The 27,795-nt window shown below is 36.7% G+C and overlaps 1 protein-coding gene across 1 annotated transcript; it reads left to right on the top strand.

Moving 5' to 3' along the window:
- LOC131036636 (proteasome subunit beta type-2-B) lies at nucleotides 1-25,801 on the top strand. The gene is made up of 4 exons (XM_057968562.2): nucleotides 1-295; nucleotides 413-536; nucleotides 25,105-25,222; nucleotides 25,397-25,801. The coding sequence occupies exons 1-4, from the start codon at nucleotides 138-140 to the stop codon at nucleotides 25,642-25,644; spliced, it is 648 nt and encodes a 215-aa protein (XP_057824545.1). The 5' UTR covers nucleotides 1-137; the 3' UTR covers nucleotides 25,645-25,801.
- The last annotated feature ends 1,994 nt before the right edge of the window (nucleotides 25,802-27,795 follow it).

Raw genomic sequence — 27,795 nt, 5'->3', positions numbered from 1 at the left:
GTTTGATTACCTAAATAAATAGGAAAGCGGACGGGAAGAAGGCGAACTCGATAGTTTTGTTATACAATCTGCGTGTTGCTTGGCGAAGAAGCATTTGCAGGTAGCGAAAAGGGAAGAGGGTTTTCAGTGTTTGGGAGATGGAGTGTGTGTTTGGACTGGTTGGAGATGGGTTTTCGCTGGTTGTGGCCGATACGTCTGCCGTGCAGAGTATCGTTGTGCAGAAGACCTCAGAGGACAAAATAATGTTGCTCGATTCTCACAAACTTATGGGTGCCAGCGGCGAGAGTGGAGATAGGTACGCATTCATCGCATTTAAGAAAGAAAAAACTGCTATAATCCTTTTCGTTTTTTGGTTTCTAGGGTTTTGTTTCAAAGTGTGATCAGTAGCCGTATTTCTAACTGTGCTTTACAGAGTGCAATTCACGGAATACATTCAGAAGAATGTTCATCTTTATCAATTTCGCAATGGCATTCCGCTCACCACGGCTGCCGCGGCCAACTTTACCAGGGGCGAGCTGGCCACTGCTCTTAGAAAGGTGTTATTCTTGTATATTTGGTTTTGTTTTTATTGCATAAATTTCCGTTGTGGAGAACATCCGTCGTATATCCCGCAATAGATAGGCTTCTTAGATTTAAATTAAATAGTTTTGCCGCTTACCCCATACTATTAGTATATTTGCAACACATTGCATAGGCAATACTCAAATTGTTTAATTTTCTAATTTAATTTCTCTTTATGAATTGATTTTGTTTGTGAGGTTTTCCATCTTTTAGGCTTGTGATCAGTATCTTCTCACTTTTTGGATTGTTCAAGATTTTTACATATTCGCACATCCTGCTATTACAGTTCAACATTGGCATCTGCATTTTCCATTTTTGTTCAATCCCGACTTATGCAAATTTTTATAATCAAGATACTAGCGACATTAGAAACTCTTCAAAACAAGCAGTCCTTCAGATCATGCCTGACTATAGAGAGGAAATGTTGGAGATGGCCAAAGTTGATTTCAACAGTCTTGTCTTAGAAGAAGTTATATATGGGAAAGTTAATTTGCATAAAGACCGGACAGTGATAAATACAGGGTTAAAACTTATAAGGAGGAACCTGGAAAAACTAAATTCAAAGAGGTCTATGCTTTAGCCTAAAATACCTTGGATGATTTTTGTGAATTCATTGATGAGATTCCATTCAAGTTTTATGATGAAAAAGATTCAATTAACATAGTAGATGTCTTGAGAGAACAATTTGAAAAGGTGATAAAGGAGGAATCATCTAAAGAGTTGTCTGACGACACCGGTGTTTGATGCTTGGTCGGTTTCTATGAATTATATTGAAATTCCAATCATGGTAACTAATATTCTAATGCTTAAATCATTAAATTAATTACACAGTACGTTGAAATTCAAACTGTGGAAATGAACACAAGTACGGAATAATTTACACCTTGAAAACCACTTTCCATTCCTTCAAAGGAAATCTCCACAGCAGTCAACTATAGCTGTACAGAATTATTACATACTATTCAGCTAAAATTTCTAATCTTCCAAAAGTAGAAATCTTATCTCACACAGGAGATGACTTGGAAGATAAGTCTAAATCATTAGTAGTTATCCACACTTTATTAGACCTATTTAACTAATTTTTTTTTTTCAATTTAATCAACAAATTGAATTTCGAAATAGAAATAACTCAAACTACTTGCACGTTCACACGAAACCTTTGCAAAAGTTCCAAATTGAGCTAAAAAAAACACTCCCTCTTAGTGATGAAGGAATTCTGCACCGATTAAGTTTTCTTTGCATTCTTCAAACTTCCCTTTTGCTAAGGGCTTGGTTAGCATATCAACAAATTGCTGATATGCTGTTTCCTGAAGGGTGGAAGACTTATTGATGTTACTCATCAATGCTATGTAGTCAGGAAACTTCTTTGATGCCAATGTAGGTCTAGAAATGTAACACCAAAAAGATTGACAAATGAAATGGATGAGAAAAAAAAATAAATTCAATGAAACTCATAAGTTCATAACCATTCCACATATTTATCAAGATGAAATGATTGTTTAGTTCATCTTCTACATGAATGTTGAACTTCTAGTGTAACTAGGAAATATAAAATATAAAATTTTATCCTGGTGCACTTAGGATTATGTACAATACTATTGTAGGATGTGCGGTAGCAAGGGAAAACACTCCTTTGGAACAACATTTGACCCAAGGGTGCATTGGACATCATTGCCAAAAAGAATTTGCAGGAAGCTATATAATTTCGTTCTTTTTACTGTGTCAAATAAAATGTTTGTGCTTAAGCATAAAATCCTTTGTAGGCCATTACATCTTCCATAAATTTAATTGCTAATGAGGGGACAAGTGATTCAAGAGAGGTGCTTCTTACTATTAGAATAATATCTTTATAAATATTTAGTTAATGGTCAATAATGTAATATATTTTACATATTAGATAGTTTCTAATTTCTTCAGTTTACGATTGTTTCATAATAGAAACATCGTCTTTGTAATTGCTATATGTACATCTTCATTCATTTAATCAATTATGCAATTACTTGAACATGGTATCAAAGCGAGAAAACAAAAATTCGTTTTTCTAAGATTTTGAAAGAAATTTTAAAAGTTTTTTGAAAAGCAAATCGTGGGTTTTTTTTAGTTCGTTTTTCGGCCCGCGTTGTGTTTGGTGCTATGTTTTTTGGGTTGAAATTTCTCTGCACGTGACCTCTTGGCTCTCACCCATGCGAAATTTCTCTGCCCGTGTTTAGCTTACGCGATTTTTCTGAAGGTGATCGCATTTTTTTATTTCTGATGGTGATAGGGCTTCTTTGTTTCTGGAAATCATGATTTGTTTGTTCTTTGATTGTGTCGTGTTTGTTTTCTCTGTGTCATGACCCGTGTAAGGTCGTCTTCCTTTGATGCAACGGCCCTGGTCTTTATTTTGCGCATTTTTTAAACGCGATGACTTGATATTGTCATGGTTTTTTCCAGATGTTTGCATTTTTGACTTGTGCGATTTTGTTTTTGCGTTTTGTAGAGGCTCGTGATTGCGTTTAGATCTGTTCTGCCTAGGGTTTCTAGCTTATATTAGTGTCAGGTTTTCTTTGACGTGTTTTCAGTCTTCTATTGCTTGTGTTTTCTGATCAAAAGTTGCAAACTTTTTCTTTTCCACGTTTTTCCAAAAAATTGTGATATGCTTCTTTTTGTCAGCTAGGGTTTTTGATACTCTCTGATTTTTTTATTGGAATTAATTTTAAACAACAGATTCCTTCTGGTTTTTTTACAAAGATTTGTGGGTCTTCGTCAGATTTTTTTGGGTTTGTCAAAATCCATACCTTGGGATTTGTGCCAATTGTACTTCTTTCAGTCTCGAAATTTGTACCTGAATTTGCCTCAGTTTTTGCATTGAGATCATTGCCTTGGGTTTTGGGCTCTTCAAAAATCAAAATTTTCATTTCTTTAGTGAATCTCGTTTTTTGTGCCTCAAAAAGCGTGCAAGATGGTGCCTTTGATCAACATAATGTTGGAAGGCAGTCAGTGATTTAATGACAAAAATTATAGCACATGGAAGCAACGGATGATGACGATCTTTGAATATCGTTGCCTACATGATCTTGTTTTGGGTAAAGAGTCTCGTCCTACCATAGCTGGATAAGATCAGGATAAGTTTGATGAGCGCATCCGGGAAGCGGTCATGCTTATCAAACTTTTGGTTATAGATGATTAGCTGCCTCAAGTGCCATCTAGCAAGACAACTGCAGAGATTTGGACTATTTTGAAGGATCTCCATGAGACATCAGACAAGGGCCGTGCATTCTTTCTGAAGAACTAGCTATTTTCTATCATGATGGATGAGCGTATGTCCTTATAGGAGCATCTGACGAAGATTAAGGACATTCGAGATTAGTTGGAAGCAATTGGTCGAAAAATGGAGGAAGAGGATATGGTAGTCATCACCCTGAAGAGTCTAGCTAAATCCTATGAGCACTTTATAAAAACACTCAACATTACTTCAACTAATGTTGTCTTGACGTTTCTAGAGTTGTGCACCAAACTTTTGTAGCAAGATCGTTGGAAACACCAGTTTGGTTGCACTGCCACTTCGTCCTCCACAGAACAAGCCTTCAGAGCTAAATCCTTTCACAAGGATAAAGGCAAATCTCAGTCCTCTCAGCAGAAAGGCCCTATTCAGGCTCAAGATAGCTTGAAGAAGAAGAAAGTCCAGTGGAACTATTGCCACAAGTATGGTCACTTGATAAAGGACTGTTGGAATCATTTGGCTTTCGAACAACCGGAAGCAGGGAGGGTCTCAGCCTAAGCTCAATGTTGCAGAGCACTCAAAGTAGAAAGAATTTGCCTTTTACGCTTTCATGGTGAAAAGACTTGCAAATCATGTGAAGTCTTCTGCTTAGTACAAACTTCGGTGCATCTCGACGCTTCACTCATCGGTGTAATTGTTTCATAGACTTTTCACCTTTCACCGATTGAGTCATTTTTGGAGATGGTGAAGAGTATAATGTTGTCGCGAAGGGCAACTTTTAGATTTAGTCTGGTGGGAGGAATCTTATTTTCCTCAATGTATACTAAGTTCTTGGCATGGAACTAAACCTATTCTCTGTGAGCCAAATTATGCGGCACTCTCCTCAATTTGGTGTGGTATTTAGTTCACACAAGTATTCGATTGTTGATCGTGCTACTCGCACTATTGTGGCTGTTGGCATTGAGGATCATGGTCTATACAGACTTGTGGATACGAGTGATTCTCTGGAGCATGCCTTTGCAGCTAAATCATCTTCTATCAGTAGTCTTTGGCATCAACAGTCTTTGGCATCAGCAGTATGGCCACAACTTGTTTTGGAGGATTTAGTTCATGGCTTACCTGGGATTCAAACTCAAAATCAGCAAGTTTGTGGAGCTTGTCAGGTTGGGAAGCAACACAGGAGACCATTTAAGGATGGTGACTCATGGCGAGCCTCCAAGGTACTACAGTTGGTTCACGCTGATGTATGTGGACCAATGAATACACCTTTTGTTACTGGTTCCAGGTATTTCTTGCTTTTTGTAGATGATTTCATTCGTAAAATATGGGTGTACTTTCTTAGACAGAAATCAGATGTGTTTACTATATTTTAGAAGTTTAAGGCCTTAGTAGAGAAAGAGTCTAGCTGTCCCATAGTCACTTTTAGGTCCGATAATAGGGGGGAGTATTGTTTTACTGCTTTCTCCAACTTCTGTGATACTCATGGCATCAAATGCCACTTAACCACACCATACACCCCTCAGTAGAAAGGTGTTGTTGAGCGACACAACCTCGCAATCATCAAAATGGCCCGGTCAATGTTGGAACACAAGAGTGTTCCCAAGAAATTTTAGGTAGAAGTAGTATACACCGCAGTCTATCTCCTTAATCGATCTCCCACACAGGTTGTTAAGAGGAAGACTCTTGAGGAAGCTTGGACTGGTCACAAACCTAAGATCAGTCATCTGAAAGTCTTTGGCTCTTTAGCATATGTTTGGATTCCAGATGCCAAGCGCTCCAAGTTGGATTCCAAGAGCTAGAAACTTATGTTCACAGGGTACAATGACAACCACAAGGCTTACAGGCTGATTGATGTAGAAACTGATCGTCTCATCTTGATTCGCGATGTTGTCTTTAATGAAGAACGAGAATCTTTTCAGCTATCCTCGTTTGTGCAAAATTCTGACGATCAACTTTTGAAGGCTATTGATTTGGGTGTCTGTCTTCCATTAGATTCACATGATGGAAGGGACGATGCAGAATCTGAATTTGATGATGCTCAACTTGAATTTGCTTTGGATGATGTTGATCTCCCACCTATCGATCTTGTTCTAGATCTAGTTCTAGTTATTCCTCCTGTATTTGATGTTGGTTCTTCTACTCTCTGGTCTAAATGGTGGGCTAAGACCTTAAGTGATCTTCATGTTGATGAGCTCATCGAGGGTAGATCATCCAAAAACAAGAGCAAGTAGCAAAATACAGTCAATTTTGCTCTCATGGCCAACATCCATAGTATTTTTGAGCCCCAAACATATTCTGAGGCTTAAGGAATTCCTGAGTGGGAAAAGGCTATGGAAACTGAACACCAGAGTCTTTTGATGAATAACACTTGGGTCCTTTTTGATCTTCCACCAGGGAAGAGGCCCATTAGTTGCAAATGGGTGTATAAAGTTAAGTACAAAGCTGACGGAACCCTCGACAGGTACAAAGCTTGTCTCGTTGCTAGGGGGTTCTCACAGAAGGAAGGCATTGACTATGAGGAGACTTTTGCTCAAACAACCAAGATGAGTACCATTCGGTTTGTCCTTGCCTTAGCAGCTTATTTTGGTTGGAAAGTCCATCAGATGGACGTTATGAGTGCATTGCTCAATAGTGAGTTGTAGGACAAAGTCTACATGACGCAACCTCCAGGGTTCAAGGTTGCCGGAAAAGAACACTAGGTATGCAGACTGGTTAAAGTACTCTATGGCCTCAAACAGGCTGCTTGGGTTTGGTACATCAAAATTGACAAGTACCTCACATATCATGGCTTTCAGAGGAGTCCATCAGACTCTAATGTGTATGTCAAAAACACTGGTGGTGATATTCTTATTCTTGTTGTCTATGTTGATGACCTCATTACCACTAGTAGTTGGGCACTTTTGATCGATCAAATCAAACAGAGTTTGTGCCAATCCTTTGAGATGATAGACTTGAGACTTCTACACTATTCTTTAGGTGTTGAAGTTTGGCAGACTGAAGGTAGTATCTTCATAACTCAGTCAAAGTATGCCTGTGGTCTGTTGGACAAGTTTCGGATGCAAGACTACAAACCTGCATCCACACCTATGGAGAAAGGGTTGAAGTTGGAGAAAGGGTTGAAGCTGACAACCAAATTAGATTCACCTGTGGTGAATGAATCAACATTCAGGCAATTGGTGGGCAGTCTCATCTACCTTATTGCTACTAGGCTTGATCTCTGTTTTGCAGTGAGCTACATTTCATGCTTCATGATAGCCTCCAAGGCTGATCATTGGGTAGTAGCGAAGTGTGTGCTGCGTTATGTGAAGAGCACTTCTAATTTTGGTCTTTTGTACAATATAAGTCACAATCCTAGACTCATTGGTTTTACAGACTCAGATTGGGCAGGTTTCGTTGATGACAAAAAATCAATATCTGGGTATGTTTTCAGTTTGGGATTTGGTGCAGTCACATGGACTAGTAAGAAGCAACATGCAGTGGCTCTTTCCTCAACAAAAGTAGAGTATCAAGGAACAGTTAAGGCAGCTTGTGAGGCAGATTGGCTTCGGAGGATGCTTTCAGACATGCAGATGTCTCAAGCAGGTCCTACTCCTCTTTACTGTAACAATCAAAGGGGTTTTCAAACTGGCAAAGAATCCGGTCTTTTGCGAGAGAACCAAGCATGTTGAACTTCATTGTCACTTCATTATGAAGTTGGTTGAAGACGAATCAATTCAGTTGTTTTATGTTCTGATAGAGGATCAAACAACAAATATTCTCACCAAGTCTTTGAGTCTGGACAAGTTTGTAAAATTTAGGGGGCAACTTGGGGTTGTTGACAGATTGACCGTTAAGGGAGGGTATTAGAATAATATCTTTAAAATTATTTAGTTAATGGTCAATAATGTAATATATTGTACATATTAGATAGTTTCTAATTTCTTCAGTTTACGATTGTTTCATAATAGAAACATTGTCTTTGTAATTGCTATATGTACATCTTCATTCATTTAATAAATTATGCAATTACTTGAACACTTACATAGTGGGATATGCACACTGAATCGAATCAGCAACTATAGGACCGCCTTACAATTCTATGGGGCGAATCAGTAACTATAGTTCTATGATGAATTGAATGATGTGGGGTAGGAAGGGGAAACACTCCTGGACCAGCATTTAACCCAAGGACGCATTGCACATGGCACTACAAAAATAATTTATAGGAAGCTATACATTTTCATTCCTTTTACTATATTTAAAAAAATGTTTGTGCTTAAGCATAAAATCCTTTGTAGGCCATTGCATCTTCCATATATTTAACTAACCAATGAGGGGACAGGTAATCAAAGAGAGGTGGTTCTTACATAGTGGGAGATGTGATGGATCAAGAGATGTGAGGTAGTATGGACAACCATGGGCTGTTACCCTATGTTTCCTGTATTTAGGAGATGACCTAGAACTGTTTCAAAGTGATCCCATTGCCAAAGTGCAGGTAATGCATTCCTTACAAGATTTTGGTTTAAGCATAAACTAGAAATTATCCGCCAAATAGTGTTTTAATTCAATTTCAGGATTACATACAACCTATCAATTGTACATCTATAAGATGCCCCTAGAATATGAATAAAGTGCTGAAAATTGGTTGTTTTCATTATATTGACAATGATTTTGGTGTTGATAAAGATATAATTGGAGGAGTACTTAAAAATTGTCCAAATCCCTAAGAGAAAACATATATAACGAAGATGACAACTCAAATAGCATTACTGATGTGCAATGTATGAGACATTTCTGGGTTGATCAAGTCTGAAATTGAATATTAAGGAGCATCATTAAATTTTTGTTTTGGTCATTCTGAGATATTGTTCCTCTTCAATGGACTGCAGATTCTATTAGAAACAAGAGTTTTTAAATGCATCTGCTTAAGTAAGGCTATTATGAATGAACCAACTGGTACAAATTCTAAAAAATGTTTCTTTCAAAAATCATTTGTTTAATGGATTGGAGTAAAAATCTCGAATAATCAAGTTTATTTGTGGATTGGCATGGTTGGCATTTCCCTCCCTAATAAATAACATTTTTCCTAAAAATTGCAGTCACCAGTGTTTGACAGATTTTTCGTGGTTAATCGCTATTAAATTGTGAAAAAGCCTGAAACATGTTGAGAATGCAATTTTGACTACATTTCAATAATTTTTGTATGCCTGCATTATTTTTGTGCCAGGGTTTTACACAACTATCTAACATTTATTTTGAAGGATTTTACTTATTCTTTTTCATGTTTGGAGGCATATATTGCTTGGCATTTTACTCTCAGTTTCTTCTTCCTGCATAGGATTTTATTTACTTTCTCCATGACTTCACATGGGGCAATGCATTTGCATTTGACGTTCAATAGCAATTATGCCAACTAACTTACTGGCTGTCTCTCATACTGCAACTCAGGCCCTTTGAAACATGTTGAGAATGTGAGTACTTTTCAATGATATTTTGTCTGCCTGCATTTTTTTGGGGACAGGATTTTATGTGCTTTATAACATTTGTTTTGAGGGATTTTTTACTTATTTTATTTCACATTTGGAGGCATATATTTTGTGGCATTTTACTCTTTCGGTTTCTTGTTCCTGTGTCGAATTTTACTTACATTTTATTGTGACTTCACACTGGGCAATGCATTTGCATTTGACTGCCACTTCAATAGCAATGACTGCCAACTAACTTTTGTTCATCTCTTGTAGTGTAACTGAGGCCTCAATGTTCATGAGCAGGAAAGAGGATCTAACAAGAATTCCAGCCTTTGTAGTGATATTGTTTGCTTCATCTATTGCTTCCATATGTTTTGTCAAGGATGTGCTTTAGCTTCTTTGAGCGTATTTCCACTTTGTGAGATTCTCATGTTTGGTATGCATGCTTAAGCTCAATGTGTGCCCATGACCCTGCTTTCATACCTTCAATTTTAAGCTTACAGTCAATTGAATATGGATGTTGTGCAACTTCTATTTCAGAAATTTCAAATTTCTCATGTGGTACCACCATGTTTGAGAAGAGCTGCTGTGGATTACCAAACAACAAACTATCTTTATATAATCCTGATGCTGTTGACATGCCCAAATTCTCAAATTGTAACATTTTTGAAATCTTTGTAAAAGTGTGGTTTTATACTTTGAATAATGGTCAAATTTTTTGCTCTGTTTGCTGTCTATGTTATGAGTAATAGTCAAAGAACAAAGAAAACTATATCATTTTAGAATTGTCTTTTAGTTATAGCTGCTTTTTTTCTTTTCTTTCTGAAATAGGCCTTATTTATTAAACTTCAAACCATCTTTATGTAAACCTGATGTCATTGACATGCTCAAATTCTCAAATTGTAACTATTTACAAAAGCTGTGTAAAATCGTGAATTTAGAATAATATTCAACTTTTTTGCACGGTTTGCTGTTTGCGTTATGAATAATAGTCAAATTGTGAAGAACAAAGGAAAGTTGAATCATTTAATTTTAGACTATTGCCGTTATTTTTTAGTTTTTACTGCTTTTTATTGGCTGAACAGACCTTATTTAACTTGTACATGCTTGACATTGTTTTATTGTATATAAGTTGGTCATCAAGTTGTGTTATAGAGTCTTTGCATTCGCATGTTGCACATTAGTCTTTTGTACAACTAAGGTCAAATGCAATTTTGTTTGAATGATGTCAATGGAGGCATATATTGCTTCAACTGGTATTTGGCAAAGGATCCAAGATAAGACATCATTGCATGCCCAAATTACGTTGAATATTTCACATATCAGGCAAAGTAGACTCTTTAGGCAATTTTGGATCTTCAAGCTAAAAAGGCAAGAATTGGGACAAAATTGACTTTTGATTTTGGAGATGGTTGTTGCAATTCTTAATAAAGTAATATTGTAATATTTAGCTTATAATGGTCATTTAAGACGTTTAGTTAGTTTTAGAAACTTTCTATTTTGTAAGTCGGTTAGTTAGTATTTAGAATCTTTGTATTTTGTCTTTAGTTATCGATCGTTTCCATTATGGAAGGATCTTCTGTAATTGCTTATATAAGGAGTATTCCTCTCCTTTGTTAATAGAACAATCAATTATTATTTCATGGTATTAGACCATAGGTTCTTTTTTGGCGAATATTTTTTGGTATTTACCTAGAAATTTTGGGGAAATTCTGATAAGTTTTTTGCCCCATAATCGAGGTTTTTTGATTGACAAAAGTTTTTGATCAATTTTTCAAATAAAATCGAGGGTTTCTATTTTTTGTGGACAATTTACTTGGAAATTTCGTGGCAATTTCTAGATTTTTTTTGATCATTGTTTTTAAAGATAAATTGTAGGATTTGTGTTCTCTATAAATCGTGGATTCTTCAAAGTGTGAATTAAAGGGTTTTCTTCACTGTTTGAAGATCGCGCCGATTGGAGGTTTTAGTGATTTGTGTTAAAATCATGGCTGTTTTTTTCCTTGCTTGGGTTGTGGCTTTCTCTGCCCACACACCTCTGGTTGAAGGTTCTTTTCATTGCAAATCGTGATTGGATGTCGAAGGTTCTTGCCGTGTTGAAGGTTTTGCTCGCATTGAAAGTTTTTGTAGGAAATGACGTTTTGAATGAAATCATGCTGTTTTGAAGGGTTTTTTGGTGCCGGTTTGACTTGTTTCCTCTTTTTCTTTATTGCCCACATGAAATGGTTTGGCCTTGGTTACTTCTACCCACATAGATTAGCAAGTTTTTGTTAACCTAGGGTTTCTAGGGCGAATTGAGTTTTTGCATGATTTTTGTACAAAATTATGGTTGTTGTTTTTCTCCATAGTAGTAGAGGGTTTTTACCTAGTTTTTGATGATTTTTTCACAAAATCATGTTTTGTGCACCTAGGGTTTCTAGGGTTCATAGGAGTATTTGCAAATTTTCTGATTTTTTTATTAGAATTGGGTTTGCTTCAGCATGTGTTTTTACACGATTTAAAAAAAAATCAAATTGTGGGTTTCAGTTTATTTTTTGATTTTTTATCAACAAAAATCGAAGGTATATGAGAAGCTGATTTGTTTTATCTTGTTTTTGTTGTCTTTGAATAGTGGGAGGGATGGCTTCGTTACCCAACACCATGTTGGAAGGCCCTCAGAGGTTCAACGACAAGAATCACAATACTTGGAAACAAATGGTGTTCACCATTTTTGAGTACCAGTGCATGGATCAGATTGTTTTGGGTACTTCAGCTCGTCCCATAGTGGCAAACAAAGACTAGGACAAGTTTGATGAACATAAGTGTGAAGCGGTTATGTTGCTCAGGTTATCAGCTATCGATGAGATGCTTCCTATAGTGCTGTCTGGCAAGATTGCTGCATAGCTTTGGATTCACTTGAAAGATTTGCATGAGATGTTAGATAAATGCAAAGCTTTCTTCATTAAAGAAATGTTGTTCTCGATTGTGATGGATGCCAAGATGTCTTTGTAGGATCATCTTTTGAAGATCAAAGACACTCTCAATCAACCGGAGGCCATTGGTTGCAAGATGGAAGAAGAGGATATGAGCACTTATGGAAACTCTCAACATTACATCTACCAATATTGACTTGAAGTTTGATGATTTGTGCCACAAGCTCTTGCAGAAGGACAAGTGGAAGTAGTTTGGTAGCAGCAGCGAGACAAGTAGTGTGGAGCAGGCTTTTACTCCCAAATACAAAGGCAAAGGCGTGTTCACTCAGCAGAAAGGACAAGGCAAACTTGATGATTCTTCAAAAAATTCAAAATCTATCACATGTCACTATTGTGGTAAACTTGATCATATGAAGAAGTTCTGGAGAAAGTGGTTGGCTGATAAAAAATCCAATTAGGGAGGGTCTCAATAGCAGGCTTATGTCGCAGAGCATTCAGAGAAGGGGTCAACCTTCTATGGATTCATGGCCAAAAGACCAGTAGATCATGACATGACCAGTCTTTTTCATGGTAGTTAGTAGAATGACCATTAAGGGAGGGTATTAAGTAATATTGCAATATTTAGCTTATCAATGGTCATTTAAGTCGTTTAGTTAGTTTTTAGTAACTTTCTATTGTGTAAGTCAGTTAGTATTTATATTCTTTCTTTTTTGTCTTTATTTCTTGATCGTTTCCGTTATGGAAAGATCTTCTGTAATTGCTTATATAAGGAGTATTCCTCTCCTTTGTTAATAGAACAAATATTCATTATTTCAATTCTTTGGATGGGGCAGCTAGTGTACAACAGTTTTTGAAAGAGTCTTAGTCATCACCTACTTCTATAACACTCGTCCCAAACATAGGTACTTTGGAGAGTATGGGATGGAGGAAGAATGTCTCTGTGTAGGGAAAGAAGGCAATTGTGAATTTTTGGTTTTACTCTAGCTTGTCGTTCTATGTTGGTAGGTCTCTGTTTTGGCAAGGTATGGTGGTTGCTATTGTAGCTATCAGTCCTGGGTTCCAATCTACCCTAGATATCCTATTTCATGAAAATATTGTTGAATAGCTGCTTGTTCTATTTTGGAATCTTGTCCTTTGGTTGCTTCAATATTTAGGCCAATTCAAACATTTTGGATCCTGCAATTTTGATGAACCAACTATTGTTTGACTGTGTCTTTTCAACTCGGATTGTTTAGCTGCATTAATTTAAATCTGATTGGATAATTGCTTGTTGGGGAATCCAATTTAAAGCTCAAGTTAGTAGGTCATTGATCCGATCTGACCATGTGTAGAATGTCTGAGCGTACATTGTAGTAATTGGTTGGCTATTGAATGCTAATCAGAACACAGTCTGACCATTATGGAATAAATTCCTTTCTTAGCCTTCTTATTCTCCATGTATATTTTCGAACTTTTGGTTCCATGGGAGGTTCAGCTTGTTCTTGAGTTGACCATAGTTTGTTATAGATCTCGTAGTGTCAGAAATTACTCCTTATTTCTCAGCAGCTCTGAGTATTGCGTTAAAATCCCCTCTTACCATGTCCAATCCTTCAGGAAAAAATTCCTTTCTTAGCCTTTTATTGTTCCATGTATTTTCTCCAACTTTTGATTCCATGTCCTAGGGCTTCAGCTTCTTCATGAGTTGCCTATTGGTTGTCATAGATCTAGTTTTGTCAGATATTCCTTCTTATTTCTTAGCAGCTTTACGAATTGCATTAAAATCCCTTCCCACTATCCATGAATCGTCAAGATAAGACTTTTTAAGTATTTTCATTCCATATCAGCATCCTCTCCTTATATCATTGTGGAGCCTTAGCTTTTGTGAACAATGAATTCCTGCTATCTATTGAAGTTTTTGAAGATGATTCACAAATGATTACCATCAGCTTAAATTACGTTCCCTGTGCATTAATCTGCATTCCAGCATACCACTATTCGACCTTGGACTCTATTGGAGCTTATTCATTCTGAAGTACCTTTTTTAAGATGAATTTGGCCATCCTAATGTGTTGTTTATTTTTCTAATTTTGCCTCCTCAAGTAAAAGGATATCAGTGCTGTTATCAGTAAACTGCTGCTTTGGCAGCCTTTTCTTGTTAGGAGCATGTAAACTCTTAACGTTTCATGAGATAACAGACTTTTAAAATGGGATCTGGTGGTGGGCTTATCCTCGGCTTCACTTAGTAGCATTTCTAACATCTGTTTTCAAACCTTAAGCCTATTTCAGTCATTGCCTATTAATTTCTGATTGAGGCTTATGGCAACCTACCAGGTTCTCTTTTACCATGGTCACCAAAATGTTCTAAAGTAGATGTATTTTACAGACTGGTCTCTCCATTACTCAATTGTCTTGGTGGTGAGATCTAACTACTTTTGTGCTTTGGTATTCCAAGTACTGTGTATGCTTGCATCCTTTGATTCTCTCTCCTTCCAGTTTGGGTATTTCATCCTGTTAGGTATGGATAATCATTTGCATATTATCTGCTATGAATAAAAAATCCAACATATAGAAGTATTGTAAGTATTGTAGAATATGAACATTATATACAGAAACATTGCAAATATAAATATATTCATATGTACGAGAGATGGATGGTGGGCCACTGTGTCCTAATAATTGTCAATATACTTAGAATGGAAATTGAAAAAACCTTTTGCCTAGGGTTACACCAGAAAATATTCCCTGAGCGAAGGAATCACTCCAAAATATCTCCCCCTATGAGATCCAAACTTGCTATGTTATTCTACATTTGCAAATAGATTATCCAAACACCATGATCCATTTACAATGATAGATTCCCCTTTTATGGTAGCAAGGGAGGCTAAACCAAGTACACATAAGGCTGATTATTGACCAAATATGACTTATTAGTTATTTCACAAGTTACCTATTTGACTCTATTGAAATAATAATTTAATGTTTCTATAATGGTCATCTTAGTTAGTCGTTTTTAGTAAATTCTGTTTTTGTCTCTTGTGTTTCTATTCTTGATGGTTTCCCTTATGGAAAGATCGTCTTGTAAACTCTTCCCAAGGAGCCTTTAATCTCTTTTTGTTATGATCAATTTAATCAATGATATTTACATTATCAAAGGGGGTTAAAATTTTTTGACGAATTTATGTGGGTTCAATACCTGGAAATTTTTTCGAGAAGTTTTTTAACAATTTTTTTTGATAAATCCTAGTTTATTACCTGGAAAATTGTGAAAGGTTTTCAAAAGGTTTTTTAATGATTTTTTGCATACTATTGTGTTCTTTTTTCAAAGCAAATTTGTGAGTTTTTATCTAGGGATTTTGGAAATCATGGATTTCTCTCAGAAATCCACGAGTTTTCTTTTCTTCTAAATCGGGGAGGGTTTTTTGAAAAAAATTGTGGGCATTTTCGCATGGGTTTTTGTTCCGAATCGTGGTGGACCTTCTTTACGTGGGTTGTGAGCTTTCTGCAACCTATGGCTTGTGGCATGCAAAAAATTGTGTGATTTTTTGTTGTTGTTTTCTGTTGTTCAAGCCGTGATTCACCTGTACACGTTGCGACCTCTTCTTGACACGATTCTGAGTCTTTCTGGGCACCATGGGTGTTTGACAGATTTTAATCCGTTTGAGCATTTTTTTTGCAATCTGGGTGCTACTCTCACACACGACCCAAACCTCTGCTCACAACATGCTTGGATTTTTTTTGAGCTTTGATGGCTTGTGTGACTGTGGCTAGGGTATTCTGATCACAATGGGTCTAAAAAAAATCATGACTGTTATTTTTCGACTTTTCTACTTGTGTGCTAGGGTTTTTTTGCCCTTTTTGCAGACATTTTCATTGTGGCATGATTTTCTGAGCTCGTGAATTTGTGTTTTGGGCTCTTGCTGTCTTTTCTGGCCACTCTTTCTCCTCTAGCAAGCTAATGTTATGGCGCTGGGATTCTAGCAGATGTTTGATTTTGCTTCTTTTGCATGTTCTTTGGGAAAAATCATGCATTTGATGTTATGGTTTTTGAGTTTGCTAGAGATTTTTATACCATCGAAGGCTGTGTTATTCTTTTGCCGCATGAAGGGTTTTGTTTATTGCTTGTGATGGCCGTGAGCAAAGTTTTTGAAGCAAACATTTTTATGGAGGTTTTGCATGATTTTTCTCCTAAAAACTGTGGTTGATTTTTTTTTTTTTGTTCAATTTTTTTAAATTGTGGGTTCTTTCTTTGGTCGAGTGTTTTCTTATTTTTACCACAAAAAGTCGTGAAGGGTGTTGTTTTTTGGTTTTTTATCATTTTTCCACAAAAATGAAGGTGTGTGATTTTAGCAGTGCATGAAGGGTTTGAATATTTTATCTATAGAAAATCGTGGGATGAAGGTGTGTGATTTCTTGCAGCTTGTTTTGAGTCGCCCCTAGGTTTCTGGGATGAATGGTGTTTTTCTATAAATTTTTTTGACGTTTTTTTGGACAATAACATGTTCTTTTAGAACTTTGAAGTTTTTTGAGAAGTTGATCTTGGTGTAAGGGAAGGATGGCTTTGTTGCCCAACATTAGGTTGGAAGGATTGTGGTCGATAGATTGTGGTGGATGGCTTTGTTGCCCAACATCAGGTTGGAAGGATTGTGGTCAATAGATTGTGGTAAGCTTGGTCATATCCATAAGTTTTGCAGAACTAGGGAGGGATAGTCCCAGAGTCCTAAAGGAATTGCCACTAACTCATCGACAAATTCGGGGAAGGATTTGGCCAACGAACGAGATTCAGTCACAAGACTGAGATCTCTTGCACTTTTGGTTCTGCGAGACCAAGGTGGCTGAACCTATGCAATGCCAAAACAACTTTCAGCTTCAAAACACTCAAGACATTACAACTTACAACAGATCATCCCAATGAAAATGTACTAAGGAAGATGGTTTAACTCCTAGTTTTGGCTTTAATCTTAGTTTCTAAGCATCTATGCACTTCATTGAGGACGGGGGTTTCTACACTAATCCTACTCCAAATGCAGAAAGAAATGCAGAAAGTAAAGATATTTTGATTATGAAAAGATTCTGAAAACTGAAAACAACTCCATGTCCAGTGCCTTGTATGGGCAGCAGAGTTAACTTCACAATATGCAGATTTAACATCCAAACAGGGTAACATGCAACCTTTGAGCTTGAAATGTTAGTGCATTACACCAACATTCCCTTTTGGTTTCACCAACAGCCATACTTGAGAATCTCACATATACACAACACTATCTCTATACCTTGAAGAAGCAAATTAATCTCTTCCTTGAAGAGAAGAAAACGACGAGATATACAACTGACTTGCAGGGACAAAACAAAAGACTTTTGATCATTTCATTTCATAAAATAGAGTTAAAAACTACAAACTGAAAGAAAACTCTACCTGGCATTAAAACTTGCACTAGCTGCATGGAAGCCTTGCTTCCAGCATAAAAATTACATTATGAATCCTCCCCCTTAGAAGAAGAGAAGAGAGATTTGTATCAAAAGAAGACCTAAAGAAAAACCCTAAAGGCATCTTTGAAAGTGACTGGTCTTCATCCTGAAATCTGGAACTTCTGAAAATCTGCTCTCCTCTTTCAAAATTTGCTAAAATTTGAAACCTTGCTGGAAATTTGAAAAATCTGAGAAATTTCCCTTTTGGTTGCACCTACAGGTGCTTGTCACGATCTGCACTCTCACCCTGCTGGAAACTGTTGGAGATTTGAAAAATATCATTTTCAGGCACCTGTCAAGTCACCCTTGCTCAAGGTTCAAAATTTTCCGTATTTAGTTCGCTGTCAATTTGACTGCAGAAGTTCACACTTTCCCACTTGATCTGAAAACTGAAAAATATCCCCCTTGCTTGAAAACTGAGAAAATTTCTGTTTTGATGAAAGTCAAAAAATGACTTTTCTCTGCACCCTTTCGTTTGTTCAGAAATGGTTAAAATTCCCCTTTTGACTGAAAAATCCCCTGCTGAAATGACTTGTCACTGTCAGAATTTCCATTTGGTCAGACCTAGAAAATTACTCTCCCATGCTAGAAAATCTCTCATTCCTTTGCATTAACATTTCATTTTTTCTTTATCCCTTGTGGAATAAATTTTACTTCATAGGAAAATGGAAAGTTACTGCACATTGACCTTTCTTGTAATAAATGACCTTCCACCTAGTGCATGCTTAACACAAAAATTTACCTTCATTGGTGAAAACATTGATCTTCTTTAATGTAGCATTTTCTGCATATATTATATTCTTCTCAGAGAAAAATACACTTGTGTATGACCTCAATTCCCTATTCTGCTTGTCCACATGGCACCCTTGAAAAAATAACTTATCATTTTTATTTCTGAGTGAAAATGAGATTGTACTGCCATATTCGGGGAGCTGCTTTCTTTTAGCGAGAGACATTGATATTACTATGATTTTTACCTGTGACTCTGTCTGGCTACTCAGTGAAGATCTTCATTCTCTATGGCACATTATTACTTTGTAATGCAAAAATTTTACCCTCACAGTACTTTACCATTACATTTTACCTCATTGAAATAAAGCGACCCCACATTGGCATTCACTATGGTGAAGCAGTTTTTTACACCTTAATTACTGCCTGTGCAGACACAAGTACCTCTCATAGATCCATCACTGCATTGTTACCTTCATCCATTCGATGCTTAATGCTGCCCTCCTGCACCATCATCTCTACATTTGACACCTTCAAACACCATCCACGGTATTGCCCATATCTCTGAACATGATTGTCCTCTTCCCCTCTTATTACTGCATAAACACACCTTAAAAGGGGCTACAACTCTAATCCACAGAGCTGTACAAGCTCTCATCGTGTGCATCAAAATGCCACTCTCACGGCATTCATTGCCAATCATGCATTCCAGTGAGCATTACATAAATGTTTACAAACAACCTTTTGCATATCGAAATCATTTCAAACAATCTCATGCTGATTGCAGAATTTCCTTTTCACAGGGGTTACATTCTTTCACAGCCTACACACTTTGTTTGTGCTTCCATTTGGGCAGTTGCATTACAGTGTTCTAACAAAATCCTCTACATGCCGCCAAGGTAACAAGTCGCCTTTTTAGAATCTTGCATAGGAACATGAAGGGTTTTGGCTGCTTCGAAATGGGCCTGCAATTGGATATTCAACATAGTTCCCTTTTGAAGCCTGTATCGACCCTATGAATCTTCATCTTCATCTTTCCAGCGTGTTAGATTACTTTGCCAATTGCTCCCCATTGAACCTCAGATCTACCATCATTGTCAGTAGGAATCAACTCCTTAATTTCTATCAGCAATGATGAAGTTTAATGCCCCAGCGCCACCACATACTCAATCACTTCATTAGCTATTTAATCTGGAAGAACATGCGATTTAAATCCTCACTTTACACTTCTGCATTTGGTTTAATACTTCTTAGAATCTCTTCATATCTCCATCGATCGAATCTGCCTACACATTTTCATTACGGCCATAGTGATACGCTGCTTTTGAAGTCTATTTACAAATGAAATCCTGTTGCTCTTTGCTACTGCGTGGTATTCCAGGATCTTTAATTTCATTATCCCCATGTATCGCTGGATTTACCAGTCCGTTGCTATAGTGGCAAGATTCAGCATCCATGGCGTTCATTTACAGAGTCAAACGCCTTCCCACATTATCCCTGTGCCCTAAATCCCCTTATCTCTTGTGTCTGTTCATTCTGCTCTAATTTCTTTTGTTTTCCAGCATTTATTTTCACTTGGATTGCCCTGCGTGTTGAAGATACAACCCCGCCCTTGAGCGTGGGGTGGCGGGAAGAACAATACCCCCTTTCTCTGCTTCCCCTGTGTGTGTCCTTTGCGTGCCTGATTCCTCCTTGTGGGATGGCAGGGAGGGCCCTCCGACTCTCCCGCCAGCCCGCACCCCACTTTACAGGACCATGTGATGCCTATGGGGTAGCAAAGGGGTTCTATCCCTTTTCCTCCTGCTATCCCGCACCTCCTTTCTCTGTGCTTTGTGAGCCCTGCGGGGTAAATAAACTTGCAAAGCCTTTTGCCAAGTCTTCAAAATTTTATTCTATATACCATGCTTTCTCGACATTTCTTGATAAGGGCCCACCACTTGCACGTGAAAAGAAATAAAGTATTAAAACTTTTCAAAACCCTTTACCCTTTGATTTTTATTTTTTGAAAGGGCCCACCGTGCTCCTAAATTAATGAGGAATTCTGAGCTTTAGCTACTGAACCATCCTTCCCCTTTCAAAAAAAAGATTTAAGTAAATTCACTATAGCTTGCTGGGAAATTGTGTCAAAACGATTTAACCAATTTCACCATTACATTTCCCCGGACTTGAATCAATAAATTGGTTTAAATTATCTTATTTTCTCCATTTTATCTAAAAAATATAATTTTATTTAAAATCAACTTGATTTAAAAAAATACATATTTAATCAGAGAAGCTTTAATTGGTCTCATTGGGCTTTATTGTTAGTCGGGCCCCAAAGTGGGCCCGGCCAAATGTTTTTTGTTTTTGGGCAACTGACCCAGGGGAAAAACTCTGATTCACTGACTTGAGGTGCCTGGGATCTAAGAAATTGAATTCGGGATCCTCAAAATTGATGTTCTTGCAACTTTTGACATTTGCTCAAAACATCTAAGTAGCCTCCAAAATCAATTTAAAAAACTGATGAAAACACCTGATCAGACCTTGGGAGCTAGCACACTAATAGACTGTAACACATAGAATCCAGGGCATCTGACGGATCGTCAATACGACATCCGAGGCAAAAGATATTAACCCGCAAAGATGCTCACTCAGGCTTGTTTGAAACTGAAATATTTGAATCAACCTGAGTAGCCCCTAGAACCTGAGTTGAAAAAAAATCAAATCACCACTTCAGCAGATGCCACTTGGCACACTGGAAGATCAATATAACCTGAACACATGTGCAAGAGGGTTTGACCTGATTAGGTCACATGTGAAAATTATTCACCCTCAAAGTTAGCTTCGCTGAAAATCTGGACATTGCTAATGATGAAACCCTGAAAATGTTCATTTGAAATGGGCTTCAAAAACTGGTTAAACAATGAGCTGGGGGGCTACAAATCTGGGATATGGCAGACAATCTTACAGAGAATCATAGGGTACAATTGATTTGGAGCGCAGGTCAACTGGGTGAGAAATACAAATTTTCAAAGTGGCCTTCAAACTGCTGTTTGACAATGTTCAGTTGCAAAACCAAACTTTTTGCTAATGGATTTAACTTTGAAAACTTGTCAAACGGATTGGTGGGACTTAGCCACTAGGCACTAGGCTTCAAAAAATTGCAGAGAATCATGGACGACGTTTAGCTTGACAATCATCAGGCACAAATATATAAAAGGTCAAATGGGGCTACTCAGAAAAGTGAAAACATGTGTAAACAACAACCCCAACTTCTGGACCTCCAAAGGAGACTTCACGAATGCATCCAAACTGATATGAGGAATCTGCCAATGGACACATGGCATCTCTATAAGGTGTATAACCATCCCCCAAAGGGATTTTGCATGACAGTTCTCCGGTGCAAAGATATGAGCCCACCAAATGAGCTACTCAAGCTTGTTCTGAAAGACGGTTCTGAATGCATTCTACAAAATTTTGAGCCCGGGTCTTCAAAATCAGACAAAATTTTTGAAGTCCCAACAGGGTCCCAGCAAGCTCATGTCACAGAATGTTTGGAGGAGAAGGGGGCAGCCTTCTATGCATTCAAGGCCAAATGACCTGCAGATTATGACAAGTCTTGAGTAGGGTAGTTAGAAGGATGACCATTATGGGAGGGTATTAAAATAATAATGGAATGTTTCTATAATGGTCATCTTCGTTACTCGTTTTTAGTAACTTCTGTTTTTGTCTTTTGTGTATCTATTCTCGATCATTTCCCTTATGGAAAGATTGTCTTGTAAACTCTTTATGAGGAGCCTTTCGTCTTCTTTTGTTATGATCAATTTAATCAATAATATTTATAGACTCATTACAAATTTACCTTTCGGGCCCATCTTATCTAAGCATCAGCTTTGTGTGATAAATTGGCTACTCCATAATTTCATATACATAGATTTTTTCCCCAGGTGTATAATGTGACAATGTTACTTCTGACCATGAAGCTGCCCTTTCTCCTTTTAATTGGTCTTGCTGAGTGAATTCAGGTGCTGCTTTTCTTTCTTACTTCGTTCCATCTTAGATCTCAGGGCTATGCTTGATTTTCCCTTTCCATGTCCTCAGTAATTGAAAGGATCAAAGCTTTTCCAAGTTTGCCTTTCCTCTCCGAGTTCATTTTCTTAGGTCTTCACCTCTTCTTAATCTTTTTGCTGCTTTTATGGTTCTTCAAAACCTTCTGGACCTGGCTCCTCCTCTTTTTCTTTTGTTCTATTCTTTTTCCTGAGCCATCTTCTTATGGTATTCACTATTTTGATGCCCTAAATAATGTCAGGATCTACCTATGAATGGGAGATTTTCATAATCCAAAGGATGTAATCTCTTTTGAGCATCCAATTTTAAATGGATAGCCTTTGGAACCGCCTTATCCTAGTCCATTCTAAAACAAACTATAGGATGCATAGCCAATAACTTGGTTCCTTTTGCGTGGCATTAACAGATATTTTCCTGGGTTTTTTCCTACATTCTGCAAGACTTAAATATTCCAAATTGTTTGGAGCAATTCATAATGGAGTGCAAATTAGAAGCTTTGTAAGGGATTCCAATGTTGGATCAAAACCTTCAGACCAGAACCTCATATAAATTCTTGTCTGCTGTAAAACCAGGGGCTTTAAAGGAATTATAAGCAGCTGCCCCTTGGATCAACATAAATTATCAAGAAGTATTTGAGGTGATAAACCTCAGTACCTGTTCAGCATTGCTCCTCCATTCGCTCCTAATACACTAAAATCTACAAATAAATCTTCTTTTCTCCACATCTATGCACCTGGATCCAATTCCTTATCTACTAATAACATTTCTAAATCTTCTGGTGCTGTTGGGATTAGGACTGGAGATATTTAAATAGAGGTCAACGCTGCAGTTTATTGTGACCAGCTTCATTATATTATTTGGCTTGGTCTTTCTTGTTGTCATGCATCCTGTTTCTGCGAGGGGCATGCCATATTATTTTTCCATTTTTCAGTCAATGGCATGTCCCTAATGCGAATTTACTTCTTTCCTTTGTTTGCTCCTGTTTGTCCTCCATCTATGCCTTGATTCTGCTCCTTTGTTCTGAGCTCCTTGTGGCTGTCCATCACTTCTGCTTTGCTTTCATAACATATTTTTTACTTGTGTTACTCTCTTGTTTCATTTGAGAGCCTTATTCTGTTTTTTTGAAATTTGCGTGCATCAATTGAAAAATTTCATTGTTTGAAATTTTTTAAGAGCACAGAAGAATGCAGCTCGTTTTTCCAAAGCCTGTAGAAAACTTCACCGAAAAAAATAGAAGCTGTTTTGAGGAGAAGAAAAGTTAACAACATAGAAGCTGTTTTGAGGAGAAGAAAAGTTAATAAAATAGAAGCTGTATGCAGGATCTGTTTCGAAGGAGTTATGCATGTGAAATATCCTTAACCATTATTTTCCAGTTTTGACTGAAATAACCTTAGAAAATTTTCAGATTTTATTCACACTTGATCTATCCAGATAGCAGCACAGAACTCAGACATAGATAGTAAAAGGATAAAATATATATCTCCTTTAAAACAGATGCCTTTATACTTAGTTATTACTCTTCAGCATTACAAGTGATCAAAACAGTAATTATCATCATATAAAGCTGATACATTCATTAAATAAGTCTGATACAATCTTAATTGCAGAAAGAGCATTTAAGGACCGATTACACAGGTGCTGTCCTCTGATCGAACGTGTTTCCTTTTGCTCCCAGTACTTGTGCCAGCCTTTTGAAATGCCTTGGAATCGTGTTGAGATTGCCACATTGATGTTGGGTATGTTGGGATTTGGCTAGAGGAAGATGGAAATGCTTTAGGCTTAAAAAATTGGAACCCTGTTTGATTCCATAGGGTTTCCAAGCCGTACCTGGAATTGGTGGTTGAACCTGGCGATTCGGCAACTTAGATTAGAAATAGATACAGGGAACAAAAGCCTTAAGGTATAGGAAATATGGTGCAACTTCTTGGGATGAGGATATGTAGAGTTGTGTACCATAGCCAATAAACGAGTGTAGATAAATTGGACAATTAAGTGTGTAACCATTATAGATCCATGAGAGGACTTCATTATAGCTTTAAAAAGATTGATTAGCTCTTTACAGTTTATTGTTAATGGTTTTATCAGCTGGACATTTTATCATGTTCCTGTAAGTGAATATTCAAAGTTAACAATTGTTGACATTCCTTTCAGAAACAATTGTGCAAGTTTGCAGCTAGATCTATGTTTCGTATTGATAAGGAAATTTGCACTCAAATCCACTTGAAATTGAAGTGGTTTGAATTTTTTTTAAAGTAATTTGGACTACATGAACTTTAAGGTGCATGTCTGGGTTCTCAATATGACATTTGGGGTGTATGCCTATAAAAAGCTATTATAGATCCACACTCTGACTTTTCTGAACTATTCTGTTTCGTAAGGTTCAAAGTTTTTTTTCATGTTAGCTATTATGATTTTGGGTTGGGGTTGACTTTAAAATTTAATCTGGTTCATTACAAGAAAATTTACAGTCTGCAGGAAAATGTTAGGTCTCTAGAAATCTGGGGTAGCAACAGGGCACATGCTGTTGACTTTCTTGTTAAGCAGTGAATTTCATTATGATTCTGTTAAGAAACTAAATTAAGAACTTAAATGGGGGGTAAACAATTGGCATTTAGTAGGTTTGTGAGAGCACTTCTTCTGTGATACAAACTTTGCCAGGAGAGCATTGTTTGTAGATGCTAAGTTTAAGTCTGTTTTAAAATCATCTTAACAATTCTTTTCAAATGGTGGGCTCTTGTTAATAACAGTTAAATGCATGCAGAACCCATATTCTGTGAATTTGCTTTTGGCTGGATTTGACAAGGATGTTGGCCCTTCACTGTACTACATTGACTACATTGCAACCCTTCACAAGGTTGAGAAAGCAGCATTTGGATATGGTAAGTTTGGGGAAATTTCCGACTTCTGATCTGTAAGGTTGATTGGTTTCTGTACACTTCCTACTATATAAAGGTTGCATTCGTTGCATCAACAATGTTGCAACTCCTCATATGATTAACTTTTATATTAAAGGTTATGTAAATGGGCTCTTCTTTGGTATTGTGTTTCTACAGGAGCTTACTTTATTCTTTCGATGATGGATAAATATTATCACAAAGGCATGTCACTGGAGGATTCCCTAGAATTGGTTGAAAAATGCATCTCAGAAATTAAGTCCAGATTGGTTATTGCACCTCCAAATTTTGTCATCAAGATCGTTGACAAGGATGGGGCAAGAGAGCACAGCTGGCACAAAACTATTGGGGATGTAGCTGCCCCACCTGTAGCAGAATTATCATCACCTGTAGAAGTTCAAAGCTAGAGAAGGATTGGTTTATGAACAAAGCATAAGTGGTTATTTAGAAATGTTTTTTTTTCTAATTTAAAAGAGTATCTTTGGTCAAATTGGGAAATTCACGATGGATGTAACTGCAAGATAATCTAGCTAGTAATGTGATTAATTTTTAAATTTAAGTCAACTGAAATTATGTGGAAATTCTTTAAGTGGTTTGTTTATTTCACTGAATTCACTGCATTTTTGAAGTGTTGTTTTTTGGGCATTTGGTTGTCAAAGCATGCTGAGGGAACACCCAACTATAATTTGCTGCCGTGGCCTTTCTCAGCCGCTCCTTATTTTAGTATTGATAAGTAATCACATTGCTTGTGCTTTCTTTTGTTGCGGATATTCATGTTAATTATTTTTTTTAGTTTTGTTTGCCTGTTTAATTTTTTGTTTCAATATAATGCATTTATTAATTATATTGCATTTCCATTGTTTAATAAACTTTTAGATTTTAGGTCCTTTGGCCTGGCTGTATCATTTCTTTTAGCTGTGTGTGACACTACGTAGATGTACAAACTGTCGTATTTCACTACATAGTTCAATTCTTACAGTAAGAAGTTATTTCTTGAGCTATAAGTATTCCTCATAATTTTTGTGTCGTTTTAATGGGTTACGAATTCATCCATAGATCATTGCTACTATAGGATACTAGCATATCCCTAAGTTTGGATATTGCCTATTTGCTACTGTGGGGGGACGGCAAATTATTATATGGGAAATGTTTTTGAAGCCTCTTGTTTTTTGGATGTGATCTGTGTGTGTTTTTGATGTCTGGTTCCCATTTTTTTTTTGTAGCTATCGATTTCATTCCATGTGTTTTTGATGTATGGTTTGAAATGGCCATCCAAGATGTGGTACCAAAATTTTGATGCATTTGCATTGAGTTTGGTCTTTATTAAGAGTGAGGACCATTATACATTTATGTTAAAATTATTGATGTTCAAATTATTATCATATGTTGTATGTGGATATGTTTTTTATTGGTAACAAAAAAGTGATGATTAAAGAAGCTCATATTTTAGCACGAAGGATGGATTTGGGAACATTGTAAAATATATTATTGAAATATAGATCACTAGGTATTTTGTACACAAAAGCTTTAGTTAAGTTGAAATAGGTATGTTGATACGATTTTTAGTGGTTAGCATACACGAATGAAAATTTTGAGTATTCTTTTTTACCATTTGTACTAATCTTTGTTTATATATGTATCCCAAATCGGATCATGATTTTTAGGATATTTTTAACATGACGTGTTGTTTATAGATTGATATGTGAAATGGTTTGTGCTAGATTAGATATTTCTCAATTAAATTGTCATTGGGAGTTTGATGTATGTAATGATTTGCACTAGACTAGAAATTTCTCAAGAAACAAAAGTTTTGAGTATGTTTATCTAATTAAGGAGCATTGGACTTATCTTAAGATGGTGTTTAGATACATGGAAGGGGCTTTCTAATTATTGTTTATTATCATGGTAGGAATGATATGGAACAAGAAACATAGGGGTTTATTGATATCGATTCGATAGGTGACTTGTATAGTTGAAGGGCCACTAGCGGCTATATGTTCTCCTTGGTTAGTGGTGTAGTTAGTTGGAGGAGTAAGAGATAGCTAGCGATTTCTTTTCTCGACTTTAAATTAAATTATATGGATAATATGCATGCCTCTAAGGAAATGATATAGTTATAGATACATTATTATAGGATTATTATAATTAGTTGTGAGTCAAATTGTTATTTTTTTTAACAAAGAACTCCATGTAACATGCTTACATCAAGAATGTTTATATTTTGTATCATTTTTTAGGAGATGATAGAGATTGGGAAGGTGATGAAATAAAATTTTGAAACTCAAGAATATTACAAATTCCTTAACAAATCCAATGAGCATATAGATGCTCTCTTGGTGAACATTAGACATGAGCCTAGGATCATGTAGTTGATTTAATTTATGGTTCGTATGGACACAATTACACGGTTCAATATTAAGTGGGCAGAGACGGATGAAGTAGCCCACACACCAAACCCAACACCAGTAGCAAAAGCATCAATCGCTATCAAAGCGGGATAGCTGTTGTTGGGGAGCGAGAGGAGCGGGAGAGACATTTCAAACTTTTCATTGAAGTTA

Source organism: Cryptomeria japonica, chromosome 1, assembly GCF_030272615.1.
Source record: "Cryptomeria japonica chromosome 1, Sugi_1.0, whole genome shotgun sequence".
In the NCBI taxonomy this organism is placed as follows: domain Eukaryota; kingdom Viridiplantae; phylum Streptophyta; class Pinopsida; order Cupressales; family Cupressaceae; genus Cryptomeria; species Cryptomeria japonica.
Note: the sequence above shows the minus strand (reverse complement) of the source record. Positions and strands in the feature narration are given on the sequence as shown.